At 39.8% G+C, this 15,922-nt stretch overlaps 1 protein-coding gene across 1 annotated transcript; it reads right to left on the reverse strand.

The window, feature by feature from the left end:
- Positions 1 to 1,194, reverse strand: LOC126733276 (zinc finger A20 and AN1 domain-containing stress-associated protein 6-like). The gene has a single exon (XM_050436508.1). The coding sequence runs from the start codon at positions 731 to 733 to the stop codon at positions 212 to 214; it is 522 nt and encodes a 173-aa protein (XP_050292465.1). The 5' UTR covers positions 734 to 1,194; the 3' UTR covers positions 1 to 211.
- Positions 1,195 to 15,922: the final 14,728 nt, after the last annotated feature.

Consider the following 15,922-nt stretch of genomic DNA (forward strand, 5'->3'; position numbering starts at 1 on the left):
TTATTGCAAATCACTAATTCATAAATAATCCAAATGTTTTACAGCAAAAGATCATTATTTGAGACCACAATCAACCAAACTGTACATATCAAACCAAGTAGCATTCAATATAAAAGCTTATTTCCTAATGCATCAAAGTATCTTAAATCTTGAAAAGCTTACTCCGTATAGTGAACAACCACCACCACATCACCAATCACCAACACAACCATCATATCTTCTCAACCTTGTCAGCCTTCACCACAGGGTTAGCCCTTGCAATCGCGTCCTGTGCCTCGCCCTTGTAATCGAACACGCAATTGTGCTTATCCGAATAGCGATGCATTGAGCAAAACATCAAATCACACCTACACTTGAACCCCATCAGCCCAATGCGCTTCTTACAGAAGTTGCAACGATTTGTGGGATTCGCAGGCCGCTTCTCCTCCACCACCGAAGAAGCCCCTTCCTCCTCAACTTGACTCTTATCAATAATATTATTACCATCATCATTCATTTCCTCATCAACCACTTTAACAACAACCTCAGCCTTATCTTTCACATTCTGTTCCTCACACACTTTTTTCTCTACAACTACATTTTCACTTAACAAGAACTGTTTGTAGCATTTGGAGCAAAGATTGTTAGTACTTACACTTCCAAAAAATCCACAATTATTAGCACACATAATCGGTGCGTTCGAGGGCTCGCGGCCCATCTCATCAAGCTTCCTCTTTTGTGATTCTTGCTCCATTTTTAGCCAACAAAAACTCACACCCACTATTCCAAAACCCCAAATTCCAATAAATATAAACTTCACGAAGCCTAAAACCCCCAAACTAAGCACAACCCATTTCTCTAAAGTACTCAAAATTTGGAAATTCAATAAATAATTTTTTTTTTTTGTTCTTGTTTGACAGATATTCAGATCAGAAATTACCAAAGAGTTCGTTCAGATCACAGAAGATGATGATAACACTGAGTGGTAAAGAGAAGGACTTCGAGGTGGGGAATTTGTTTTTGAGATCTCGATGACACGAACCTGAAATCAACGGCTCTGATTTGCTTGGCACAGGTAGAGAGAGAGAGAGTTGCGGTTCGGTGTTTTCAGTTGTGCCGAGGTTTGAGGAAAAATGAGGATGTTGGGAAGGTCAAGCTGGTTTTACCGTTTTTATACGAAAGGGTTGTGGTTCCGTGTACGCGTACATTGTGCATCTTTGAGCTCAGGTTAACCTGGACTGCTTTCTTTTTTAAAATGCAAATCAGACTATTTTTTTTTTTTTTTTTTTTTTTATTATGAGAGTATTTTTACATTTTTTTTTAAGTAAAAATAATGCATCTAAAAAAAAAAAAAAGTATAAATAACGATGTTTGAAGTTAATTAAAAAATTTTAGATTTTAATTAGTTTAATTGATAAAATCTTTTATTGGTGGATATAAAAAGTAATTATAATAAAGTTTATGTCACAGGACTCATAAGTGTCTTTAAAAAATATAAAATACCAAAAAGGCTATTTGCCATATAATTTTTAAAAGTTGTTGTTTGGTAAATAAATTTTAAAAATAAAAATAAAAATAAAAATAAAAATGAGAGTTTCAAACCCAAGTTTTTTATTATTGGATGGGAAAAACCATGATAGAGTTTTTTTTTTTTAGAGAGTTTCAACCTAGGGCGTCTGCTCTTGATGATAGCTCTTGATGATAACTCTTTCTTATCAGACCAAAACACCAATCAGTTTTTGGTGTAGGCGAGAATTGAACCCCAGATCTCTTATACAACCATCAGAGACTTTACCAGTTGAGCTGACTGGAACCCACCTATGATAGAGTTTCAAAACCATATAGTTTTTTTTTTTTGTTTTTTTTTTTTTTAGGAAGATTCAAAATTGATAGGTGGTAACTTTTATTTGTATGATAATTATATTATTTTTGGTTAAGTTGCTTAAACAAATCTATAAAATTTAGTGATAGATAATTTTTCAAATTTTACTCAAATAACTTGAATAGTTATAAAGTGATTCTTAATTTATTTATATTTGTATGATGAAAATGTTGCATATATAGAAAAAAAAATTATCATTTTACCTTTTGTGTGTGTGTGTGTGGAGAAATTATCGTTTACTTATTTAGTAAGCATAAGCATTGAAATGATAATTTTTACATTATTATCTGTATGCATATATATATATATATATATATAACTAAAACCTCTACTGGCACCACAATTTTCCACGTCAGCACAACACAACACAATATTTAAAAAATTAAAAACACTATTTTTCTCTCCAAAACCCGATACTTGTTTTCTTATTTTCTTTTTCTTTTTTGGATAAAATATGATATTTTAAGCTGAATTTAATCTAAAGATAATTATTTTTAAAAAAAAAATCTACAATAAAATGACAAGTGTAGGGATAAGGGCCCAAGATCATATATTGGGTCTTGGGTTTTGTCCGAGGATGTTGAATGATCCGAGGAGGAACAAATAGTTATCAGGAGTTCTAATTTAAAGTCTCATGAGTAAGGAACGAATGAAAGGTGGTCCGAGGAGGAACTCCTCCTCAAATATGATAAAGACAGCTCAAGTATGTACTCCAGCAATTAGAATAACCCTCCAAGAAGCTCCAGCGATAGGGACGTGCCTCACGAACATATGAGAAGGAAGGAAACTCAAAAATATCTAAGGGAAAACTGCTACCACCGCATTAAATGCACTGCAGTTACTTTTCTGACCGCATTTATGTGAAAAAGACATCTGAACAGTGCTGCCTTGACTACCGCAACTCACGGAAAGTTAAAGAGGGTGTTTGATGGGACAAGTACTCAAGTAAGGGCTCATATGATCAATAAGTGTAGGATCAAGATGGTTCAAAGGGAGCTATATAATGTGAGAGACCCTCCATGAGAAGGGGATCGGAAAAATAAAGAGAGAACACTGTAGCAATCTAAATTGTCTTTGTATCAAATTGTAATCAATTTATATAAGTGTGACCTTCTCGAACTGAAAGTCCATTGATATCAAAACCTCTTATTTGTGTTTGATTGTCATTTAATTCAATACTAGCCGTTGTTCAACTCATTAGGGTCTAATTCTTTGACCCACTCTCTACAAATTTATTGTACTAGGCTCATTGGGCCAAAATCTCGTACATCTTGGGCTTGGATCGTAAATCATGTCCTTACAATAAGTATCGACTTTATTGCAATAAACCCAAAAACAAAGTTAATTAATTTTTTAAAAACCCTACAACCAAACTTCTTGAACTCTACGTCATAGAATATAAATTTTTATTTCAAAATATTTTGATTATGCGTTAATTTATTTTTTGCTATTACATATTAGATAACAACAACAAATTAAATATATAATATATATCACCATATGCCACATCCACACATACCATTATGTTCTGGTGCTATTCAAACTCATAAATTTATTTGGAACTCTAATTCTATCGTTTAATTTTTTTAAATAATATAATTTTCTATCAGATATATATATATATATATATATTTGTATTATTTCAATAATTTATAGGCTCTGAACCATTTGATTCTTTAATTTTATTTGTTGGCATTTTGAAAGTTTTAATATCTATATTTTTGCGTTAATTATTGCAATATCTAAACATGTTTAGCAGATTTCAACGGTTATACCATGAATTATATATTCTTTTGAAGATAACCTATTTTTCTCTTATATTTCTCTTTTGTGTAGTCATATATATATATATATATATATATATGTAAGGACTCAATTTGTAACGATCCCAAATTCGTATTGGGTTCGAACGCTAAAGGCCCAAACAATAAATTTGTAGAGCGTGGATATCAAAAAACTAGATTAACTTCAAAAAAAAAAAAAACGATTAAACTTAACGTTTCTAGATGGATTAACATAAATATTACGATCAATTTATCATTGAAGCAAGCTAAGTTCTTTATTTCATAAGATTTTCTTCTAGGCATCAATTGTTCAGAAGTTTCGATCTTTTCTCTCAATGCATTCTTCCATGTTATATACTGCCATCTTGGTGTCATCTTCACCACACATGTGTAGGTTGGATTTGGGGGATCCCTTCCTGTCCCATCCAACACTTCCTGGAACCTTCAATCAGCAGCTGTAAAGCTGTTTCATCACTGTTCAGGCATCACCTCTACATTAATGCGGTCAGAGAGTTGGTTGAGAGGCAATTAATGCGGAGGCAGCAGTTGTTAAAGATATTTGTTTATCTTTTCTTTCTTACCCTTGGTCCCATGTCCCACCTTTACTGGTAGTGTAGCTTTGAAGTGTGTTTGTTACAATATGGCGTTCAGGTCGTGCTCGAACACATATTGCCGAGAAGGATTTTGTCCTCAGACAAATACTGGACCCATCTCATGTGATATTTACTCCTCTTTTCATTTGGTTCCCCTTATAACCTTATATGGGCCTCCTCGGATGGTTTAACGTCCTCGAATGAGCCACAGGCCCAGTTAACACGGTTTTAATAATTATTGATTAACCGGCCCCCACAATAGCCCCTCAAAATCTTGCTTTTCGACTCCTCGGGAGAAAAGACTGATTTTGATGTCATAAGCCGATATCCTCTTACGTTTTGGGCATGCTCCTGGCAGTATTAAATTTTGGCGACGCCCCTATTTCCCACGTTCAACGGTAAGATGTAAATCGAACGGTGGGTGGTCTGTCTCGTTTTGTGAGCGGGAACTTTCCCGCTCATAACTTCTGCACGACTATAAAGGAATTTTCAAATCAATTCTCTCTCTTACCTTCAGCGATCACACAATTCTAGAGCTCATACACTGAACCTGTCTTTCTCCTTTTTCGTCGTTTTCCTGGGCATCTACAAATACTAAAATCTTGTTCGAGGACCCTCTTTCAAACCTGTAAGTCTTCTTAAAACCTTTACAGCTTTCATCTTAAACTCGTTAATTTCTCTACTAAACCCTTTAGGAAAATGGGGAAAGAGGGTAAGTTTCGATGTCTGGTTGAGTCCGAGGAGGGTATGAGAAATTTTCGCGCTAAGTACAGGATCCCCTCAACAGTGGGTGTGAGGTATGCAGCCCAGGGGGAATGGGCTGGTGCTAGAAGAACCGGGGAAGTGGTTATTCCCATGATTGCCTTCATAGAAGGCGGGATGACCATCCCCATGGGTAAGATTACTAGGAACTACCTTAGGTTCTTTAGGTTATCCCCAACTCAGTGTGCCCCAAACATGTTTAGGGTCCTGGGAAGTATAAAAGCCTTGAATGAGAGAATGGACCTAAACCTGACCCATTATGACGTGAATTGGGTGTACAACCTCCACTATTTGAAGGGGCAGGGATATTATCTCAAGTCAAGGTATCCCGCGGTGAGGCTAATTCAGTGCCTTCCTACTTCAAACAAGAACTTAAAGGAGGATTTCCTTATCTTTTCTGGGGAATGGCATGATGGTCTGTCATGCCTCATGGAGGAAGAAGAACCAGGTGGGAATGCAGTCATAGATTCGTAACATTCGATTTATACATACATATTTTCCCTTTTTTTTTTTTTTTGAGTCTCAGTATTCTTATCCCTAATGACGCTTCATTTCAATTCAATGATTCCGTAGATAGACGTTCTACCAAGCCCAGACTTAGTTTAGTCAACAAAGCAAGTTTGGATAGGGTATTGAAAGCCAAGATATACGTGAACGAAGCTGACGGCCAACTCCGGGCAGCCCATTTAATCCTCGGATACACCCCCCTCTCGTTTGCTTTCCAAGCGCCGAAGTGCGTGATTAGAGCCCGCGATCCTCGGCTTCACCGTATTAGCATTGCCTACAAGGGGTTCGTCGTTCTAGAAGGTATTCCACTTCCTAAGGATACCTCCCGCACTAAGCCCCTTTTTGTGGCCGCCATCTCAACAGGAGCCTTTTCATCCCAGCCTGCCCTCAGGGAAGAGGAAGTAGAAGAGAAAGAGGAAGAAGAAGAAGAAGAGGAAGAAGAAGAAGAAGAAGTTGTAGAACTCTCAGACTCCTTGAACGATTTTGGGATTTTCAATCAACCTATACACTCCGAGGAAGAATATGACGAGATGGGAATACAAAGGAAGCCCCAAAAAAGTCTAATGGAGCTGATAGAGAATCAGCCTGGGAAGAATGCGCCAGGAAAATCAACGCAATCCCAGATTCCTCCTTTTCCTACCAGGTTTCCTCCTCCTGCTCCTCATCAACCTTCTCATCAACCTCCCCAGCCAATCAAAGCTGATGCTGCCAAATTGAAAAGACGCAGAGAGAAGAAAGGGAAGGATGTGGTGGATGCTGGAAAGTCCCGTCCGACCCACGAGGAGGATGCCTAGCGAGTTGCAAAGTAGCAGAAAACTAGCCACCCTATTCAGCGAGGCCAGGAAAGGTCTGACATTCAACCTCCTGAGCCATAAGTATGGTTGCCAGCACCCATGCACAGTGGGGAGCCCCTACGAGATGATGCATCTATTAGGGACTTCAACGGTGGTGTTGGGTGTCACATAGCCTCGGCTATAAAGGAGGCTTTGTTACTCCCAAAGGACATGGTTGAAATAAAGAATGCAAGGAAGAATGAACTCATCCTTAATAATAAAAGATATTTGGGAATGGTATAGTGCTAACCGCTTCTTTTTCTTTTTGTGATCATTACTCACTGATGTGTACTTTTTACTGACTATAGTGTTAATTTCTTCTTTTTAGGTTATCCAAAACACTTTTAGGTTGGATGAGATGCTCAATAACTATTACAATCAGCTAGACGATGAAAGGAAGAGATGGACATCGGCTGTACAAACTTTGACAATATCCGAGCAAGACTTGGCGGATACGAAAAAGAAATTAGCCGCTGAGGAGCAAGCTCGCAAAAGCGCTGACTCGGCCTTAGAAGGCTTCCAAAAGCAAGCTGAGGACCAGAGAAAGCGTTTGTGCGAAGCAAATGAGGAATTGAAGGCTACTCGAGAGCAAGTAGCAGTTCTTAAAAAGCACCTGGAGGAAACCCAAAAATTAAGGGAGCAAGCTGAAAAGTCCAGGGAGAAAGCTGAGAGGGCAAAGGCCGAGGCCGAACAGGCAACGAATGAGGCTGAACAGAAAGGCTACGAAATCGGGGTGGCTGAGATGGAGGAGACACTAAGGGCAGAGGTGCCAATGGTGTGCCGCATTTACTACGCTCAAACTTGAAATGAAGCCCTTAACCAAGCTGGGGTTGAGGCTTCATTCGAGTTAAGGAAAGCAGAGAATGTGTTCTACCCTACAGTAATCCGCACCTTGGCTCCTCCATCCAGTCAAGCTGAAGACACTACCTCAACCACTAATCCTAATTAGGAGGTTTTGCCTTAAAATCTTCCTCCTCCTGGCCAACCAAAACCAGCTAAAGAGACTAATGCCCCTCCAGAAGCCTCCTTGGACAAGACTGCAGCAGCTTCTGAGGCAGAGGTAGCCTCTCAAGGCTTTCAACAGGATTTGGCTTTCACAATCATGCCAGCTGGGGGAGCTACTAAGGACAAAGAGGAAGTCACTACCTCGGAGGCAGATAAATCAGCCAACCAAGCTCCTAAGCTCCAAATTAAGTTGAAAAAATAGGACTGATTTTAAATTTGATTAGGACTTTTGTAAGGATATTTATGTCTATTTGCTTATTGTTGTTGCCGTTTTATCTTATTTTTGTACTTGTTCACTGTGTTATCTTAACTTGAATGGATTCATTTTGACTATCTTTCGTTTGCAAGAGAAAAAATAACTTATAAACATTAACAATTGGCGATTAAAAATGGGTGATAAACATTAATACTATGAGGTCTCAGGGAGACATTTTGGATACATATGTATTCTTTCTAATCAATTGAAACTTAAGGGAATGTTCAAAAGTTGGATAAAGTTGGGTCTACAGTACTTCAGTTGTACATTAAATGATGTTCATAGGCTTATTGGGGTTTATATCTTCAACAGATAATTAAAAATCCTATGATCTTAGGCTGATATTTGAGAATTTGTTATCCTGGAATGCATAAGCCCAAGTGGCACTAGTATTTTAATAGCAAGAGGCTGTATTAGTTTCCAAGGAACCCACTTAGTGACCCAATAGATTTCACAGGGCATTAATTTTCACAAAGATTGTGGTCCGATGACCTAACATAACTTAGTTTCTGTTTAATACTTCATAAGATGCTATAGGGTATTAATTTCTACTAAACTTGTGGTCCGAGGACCTGATATAACTTAGTTCCTATTTAATACTTCATAAGATGCCATAGGGTATTAATTTCCACTAAGCTTGTGGTCCGAGGACCTGACCTAACTTAATTTCTATTTAATACTTCAATATATGTCATAGGGTATTAATTTCCACTAAACTTGTGGTCCAAGGACCTGACATAACTTAGTTTCTGTTTAATACTTTATAAGATGCCATAGGGTATTAATTTCCACTAAACTTGTGGTCCGAGAACCTGACATAACTTAGTTTCTGTTTAATACTTCATAAGATGTCATAGGGTATTAATTTCCACTAAACTTGTGGTCCGAGGACCTGACATAACTTAGTTTCTGTTTAATACTTCAATAGATGTCATAGGGTATTAATTTCCACTAAACTTGTGGTCCGAGGACCTAGCATAACTTAGTTTCTCGTTTAATACTTCACAAGATGTCATAGGGTATTAATTTCCACTAAACTTGTGGTCCGAAGACCTGACATAACTTAATTTCTGTTTAATACTTCAATAGATGTCATAGGGTATTAATTTCCACTAAACTTGTGGTCTGAGGACCTGACATAACTTAGTTTCTGTTTAATACTTCATAAGATGCCATTAGATGTGGAAACACAAGATGCATGATCAGCATAAATTAAAAGAAAACCCAAACTAGATTACTTTTATTAATAATAATACCTCTTGAGATTATTTACATTCCAAGGATGGAGTACAACTTTTTCATCCAGGTCTTCCAGATAATAGGCTCCTATTCTGGCCACTGAAGTAATCCGACAAGGCCCTTTCCAATTAGGCCCAAGTTTTCCCCAAACTGGATTCTTGGTGGTTCCCAGAACTTTCCTCAGCACCAGATCTCCAACTGCTAACAGTCTCAACTTTACATTAGTATCATAGCCTTACTTGAGTTTATGCTGGTAGTAAGCCAATTGGACCATTGCATTCTCCCTTCGCTCTTTGATCAACTCTAAACTTTTTCCTAACATCCAATCGTTACTGTTCGAGGAAAACGTTCTAGTCCTTAACGTTGGGAATCCAGTTTCTAGAGGGATGATGGCCTCAGCTCCATAGGTCATGGAAAAAGGAATCTCTTCTGTTGATCGTCGAGGTGTTGTTCGATAGGTCCAAAGAACATGTGGCAATTCCTCCACCTATTTTCCTTTTGCATCATCCAGTCTCTTCTTAAGTCCATTGACTATTACTTTGTTTACAGCTTTAGCTTGCCCATTCCCTTGAGGATAGGCCGGAGTGGAATATCTATTCTTTATACCTAAGTCTGAACAGTATTGCCTGAATGCCTTACTATCAAATTGGAGGCCATTATCCAAAACAAAAGTGCGCGGAGTTCCAAATCGCGTAACAATATTCTTCCAGATAAACCTCTTAACATCTATGTCTCTAATGTTAGCTAAAGGTTCAGTTTCGACCCATTTAGTAAAATAATCCGTGCCGACCAGCAGATACTTTTTGTTTCCTAAGGCTTTAGGAAAAGGGCCGACAATATCTAGCCCCCATTGAGCAAAAGGCCAAGGGCTGGACAGAGGGTTAAGAATTCCTCCGGGCTGGTGGATGTTTGGGGCGAACCTTTGACACTGGTAACATTTTCTAACATACTACTGCGCTTCCTTTTACATATTTGGCCACCAATATCCTTGAGTAATGGCTCGGTGTGATAGGGACCTTCCCCCCGTATGACTTCCACAAATACCTTCATGCAGCTCCTCTAGGAGTGACTCTGACATCTCGGAATGTATACAAAGTAGGTACGGCCCAGAACCCGTTTGTATAATTTCTTGTCCTCGGATAACCAAAACCGAGGAGCTTTCCTCCATATTTTCTCAACTTCTATTTTCTCTTCGGGTAAGATGTCACTTTCGAGGAATTTCGATATGGAATCCATCCAGCTCGGCGCTAGATTGACTTGATGAACCTGACGTACGTCCTTTCCTGGTTGGGTGGGGGTATATAAATCCGTGACGATTATCACCCGAGGAAAATTTCGAGTTGAAGAGGTGGCAAGGGTTGCGACAAGTCAAAAGATTCAAATTTCGTTTGCATACGCCTAACTTGACTCAAATATCCCTGCATTCTTGGGTCTCGGGCTTCCAGTTCTCCTTTCACTTGGCCGACTACCAATCTTGAATCCGAGAATAATTCTGCTACCTTTCCACCCATTTTCTAGACCATACTCATTCCCATCAACAAAGTTTCGTATTCTGCTTCGTTGTTAGTAGCCGAGAATCCCAACCTCAAGGATTTCTTAAGGATGATCTCCTCAGGGGATATCAAAACTAGCCCCAATCCTGCCCCCCGTTGGTTTGTTGCTCCGTCCATATATACTCTCCAGGAGGAACCGCCTTGTGTGGAGATCAGACCAACCGACTTTTCATCCATGTCACTTTGCTTCATGTTAGCTTCTTCTGGACACTCGGCGAACTCAGTTACCAGATCGGCAAGGACTTGACCTTTCATAGAGGTGCGAGGCATATACTTGATGTTGAAAGCACCTAGGATTGTGCCCCACTTAGCAATTCTCCCAGTATAATCTGCACTTCTAAGTATGGACTTGAGAGGTAACTGAGTTAAGACAACCACAGTATGGGCCTGAAAGTAATGTGGAAGTTTGCGTGTTGCATGGACCATCGCCAAGATGGCCTTTTCCAATGATAAGTATCTCACCTCGGCTTCATGAAGGGACTTACTTACGTAATAAACTGGTCTTTGGACGCCACTGTCCTCTCGTATTAAGACAAAACTAACTGCATGAGGGGCAACTGTCAGATAAGCAAACAGCACCTCATCCACCTCAAGACTAGACCTGATAGACGGCTTGGACAGGTACTCCTTCAACTGCTGAAACGCCACAACACACTCCTCGGTTTATTCAAATCCTTTCCACTTATACAGTAGAAGGAAAAAGGGACGACACCTCTTGGCTGACCTAGAGATAAATCGGTTCAAAGCAGCAGTCATTCCAGTCAGTTTCTGCACCTCTTTTGGATTTCGAGGTGCTTGTAAATCGTTGATGGCCTTAATCTGATCTGGGTTCACTTCAATTCCTCTATGAGTCACCATGTATCCCAAGAACCTCCCGGAGCCTACACCAAAGGAACACTTTGAAGCATTTAGACGTAGTTTATGCTTTCTCAGTATTCCAAAGATGTTCGTAAGATCTTCCACATGCTCGGACACCACTTTACTCTTCACTACCATATCATCGATATAGACTTCAATGTTTCTGCCCAGTTACGGTTCGAACATTTTGGTCATCATCCGTTGATAGGTAGATTCTAGATTTTTTAAACCAAAGGGCATCACTTTATAATGATAGTTTCCAATAGGGGTGACAAATGCCGTCTTTTCTTGATCATCCAACGCTAGCGGCATTTGGTGGTATCCTTGAAAGGCATCCAAAAAACTCATCCGAGGATGACCAACGATTGCATCCACTAACTAGTCTATCTTTGGCATGGGAAAAGGATCCTTGGGACAAGCCTTATTGAGGTCCGTGAAGTCCACGCACATTCGCCACTTTCCTGTCTTTTTCTTTACCACCACCGTATTGGCTAACCATTGAGGGTAAAAAACTTCTTTGATAGCCCCAGCCTGCTTGAGCTTGGCCACCTCACTTTTGACAGTTTCGGCGTACTCTTTTGATGGTCGCCGAGGTGGCTATCTTTTGAGAATAATGGAAGGATTCACGTTGAGTCGATGACAAATGAAATTCGAATCTACACCTGGGGCTTCATATGGGCTCCATGCGAACACATCTACATTTTCTCTGAGGAATTCCAGCAATCGCTCCTTCTCTTACAAAGGCAGTTTAGCCCCAACCTGGAAAAATCTTTCCGGATCATCAGCAACAATTACTCTCTTCAAATCTTCACACTTTACCTCGTCGGCTGGTCCATCTAAGGGTAATGTTGGGGGTTTTAATTACTATAATCCATTATCGGCGGTAGCCGAGGTCTCTGCCTCTGGTCAATGTTGTATAGCCGCTACTAGGCATTGCCGAGTTGCAACCTGGCTTCCTACTATCTCCAATACTTGGCCCCCAGATGGGTACTTCACTTTCTGATGTAGAGTAGATGAGACTGATCCCAGGGTATGAAGCCAATGTCTACCCATAATAGCCGTGCATGGAGAGAAAACATCTACAACAATGAGGTCCACCTCCACCACATCCATACCGGTTTGCATAGGTAGTCTGATTTGTCCTTTTGGAATGACCATCCTTCCCTCAAAACTCACCAGAGGGGAACTATAGGCTGCTAAGTCGTCAGGCTTCAATCCTAGCCCCTTATACAAATCTGGGTACATTATATCAACAGCATTACCTTGATCAATCATCACCTTTTTTACATTGTACCCACCAATTCTCAGCGTGAACACCAGAGCATCATCATGGGGCTGTATAGTTCCAACCTTGTCCTCATCCGAAAGCCCAAAATTAGGGGGATGTCCACCCTGGCTCTTTTTGACACTTGGCAATGATCCTTGGTTGGAGGTCGGAACACCGACAGTACCCTGGAAGGACAAGATCCAGTCCTCCCTAGGGCAGTAAAAATAACGTTTATTGTGCCAAGGGGGAGTCTTGAAGAAGCGTCCCCACGCTTCTCTGAGCCTACCTGGCCTACCCTACCACTGGAATGATGCAAGAGTTACTTCAATTTCCCCTCTCGGACCAGCTACTCCAAATGGTCCCATAAATTCCTGCAATCCTCCGTCGTGTGCCCATGATTCTGATGATAGTGGCAATAAAGGTTCGGGTTGTATCTCTTAGGCTCTCCTGCTATCTTGTTTGGCCATTTAAAAAAAGGCTCATTCTTTATCTTCTCCAATACTTGCTATACTGGTTCCCGAAACACTGCATTAACCACCTGGGTATCAGCAGAACCTGATTGCCCAACGAAGTCTTTCCGAGGTCGGTTACTATTGTAACGGTCCGACCTGAAATCTCCCATCTCCTGAGAGATTACCTTAGCCTTTCCTTTTCCCTGAAGTTGGTATTCTTCTACTTTTCTGTACTTGTAAATCCTATCCATCAATTGGTGTACACTAGTAACAGGTTTACCAGTTAGAGATTTCCTTAAATCATGCTCAGCTAGAAGACCAGCCTTGAAAGTACTTATGGCCATATCATTATGCTCTCCCTCTATTTCATTAAACATTTCCCAGTATCTATCTGAATAAGTTTTGAGAGTCTCGCCCTCTCGCATGGACATAGATAGCAAGGATCCCAAAGGCTGAGGAACCCTACTGCAAGTGATAAATCGAGCGCCAAAAGCCCGGGTAAGCTTTTTGAAGGATTTAATAGAGTTGACCCTTAAACCGTTAAACCATCTCATCGCCACCGGACCCAAACTTGATGGAAAGACCTTGCACATCAATGCCTCATCCCTGGAGTAGATAGCCATCTTTTGGCTAAAATGGCTAACATGTTCTACTGGGTCTGACCGGCCATCATATAGGGTGAATGTAGGCTAGTGGAATTGCCGAGGAAGAATCGCATCTTCTATATTCCTTGTGAAGGGTGATTTGGAGACTTGGCTTAACGCTTTGTTCATGGTGTTGTTTCTCAAGCCCCCGCTAGGCGGACTCTTGCGCTTATGTCGACGGCTGTTCTACTGGGTCTGACCGGCCATCATATAGGGTGAATGTAGGCTAGTGGAATCGCCGAGGAAGAATCGCATCTTCTATATTCCTTGTGAAGGGTGATTTGGAGACTTGGCTTAACGCTTTGTTCATGGTGTTGTTCCTTAAGCCCCCGCTAGGCGGACTTTTGCGCTTATGTTGACGGCTGTGCTCCTCTTCATAGGAAAAAGTCTCACTAGGCGGAGTTCTGGATCTCCGCCTATAACTAGCTCCATCCGTCTCCTCGGATGATGGTTCGGAGCTAGGCTGGGAATGTCCCCGCCTGGCGTGGCGCAACTCTCTTTTCAACCCGTCAATTTCACGTTGCAGGTCCCTGCCATTCTTTGCATGAGAAACATGATTCTTCCCACGAGAGCGACTTTTGGTGGTATGAGTTGTGCACACACTCCCCTCACGACCTTCTCTCTGTTCGGAACTCCGGTGCGAATTACCATGCTGGGAGCCTATTGACTCTACTTGGTGTAGGTTGGCATCTACTTGATGTGGTCCTGCTGCATAGTGATGTGGACCTACTTCCTCCATCATGAACATTGAAACGGATTTCTTTTAATCTAAATCAAGCTCTCCCCACAGACGACGCCAATTGTAAGGACTCAATTTGTAATGATCCCAAACTCGTATTGGGTTCGAACGCTAAAGGCCCAAACAATAAATTTGTAGAGCGTGGATATCAAAGAACTAGATTAACTTCAAAAGAAAAACGATTAAACTTAACGTTTCTAGATGGATTAACATAAACATTACGATCAATTTATCATTGAAGCAAGCTAAGTTCTTTATTTCATAAGATTTTTTTCTAGGCATCAATTGTTCAGAAGTTCCGATCTTTTCTCTCAATGCATTCTTCCATGTTATATATTGCTCTCTTGGTGTCATCTTCACCACACACGTGTAGGTTGGATTAGGGGGATCCCTTCCTATCCCATCTAACACTTCCTGGAACCTTCAACTAGCAGCTGTAAGGCTGCTTCATCACTGTTCAGACATCACCTCCACATTAATGCGGTCAGAGAGTTGGTTGAGAGGCAATTAATGCGGAGGCAGCAGTTGTTAAAGATATTTGTTTATCTTTTCTTTCTTACCCTTGGTCCCATGTCCCACCTTTAGTGGTAATGTAGTTTTGAAGTGTGTTTGTAATAATATGGCGTTCAGGTTGTCCTCGGACACATATTGCCGAGAAGGATTTTGTCCTCGGACGAATACTGGACCCATCTCATGTGATATCTACTCCTATTTTCATTTGGTTCCCCTTATAACCTTATATGAGCCTCCTCGGATGGTTTAACGTCCTCGGATGGGTCACAGGCCCAGTTAACACGGTTTTAATAATTATTGATAAACCGGCCCCCACAATATATATATATATATATTTCAAAAATTTATAGGCAGTGAATCTTCTGATTCTTTAATATTTTTGTCCTTCCGAAAATTTTAATATTTGAAACCAATTGGTAGATTTTTTCACAAGATTTTGCACATTCAAACAATGACTTCTTTATCAAATTGTAACAAAAATTGAAGTGAAATAGGAGAAATTCATGAAATGGTATAGTTTCGTAATCAATTTTAAATTTTATATAATTATTTTAGTCTACCACACAAATAAGTAAGTTCTCATGCATAGCACGAATTTGCGACTAATTTAATGTAATTCCAAAGATTTTGATAGTGCACTGTTCTATCCTAGTCCCGTGTTTAATGCCTTCTCACAATCCATAATCTCAAATTGTTATTTTATTTTTTTAATTACTTGACAAATTTAAATATCTATGCCTCAAAGGCTCAATTGCTTAAATGATTTGTTAGTATTTAAAAATTATATTGTGATTACAAATTTAAATGAAATATTGATGGAATAGTTCACATACAACGTGTGGCAGGGCGGCTCCACGTCGAGTATAGGGTGGTCACAAGACCGTCCTGACTTAAAAAAAAAAATTTTATTATTTATAAATTAAAAAAATTTATGATCTTTTTATCTTTAAAAAAATTTTGTGCCTCACTACAATTTTTTAGGCCCAACATAATTGAACTTTTGACAAAATTTTGTAATAAATTTGGTTGTAGACTAAGATTACAACTGCACTCAAT

This window comes from Quercus robur, chromosome 6 (assembly GCF_932294415.1).
Source record: "Quercus robur chromosome 6, dhQueRobu3.1, whole genome shotgun sequence".
Lineage (NCBI taxonomy): Eukaryota > Viridiplantae > Streptophyta > Magnoliopsida > Fagales > Fagaceae > Quercus > Quercus robur.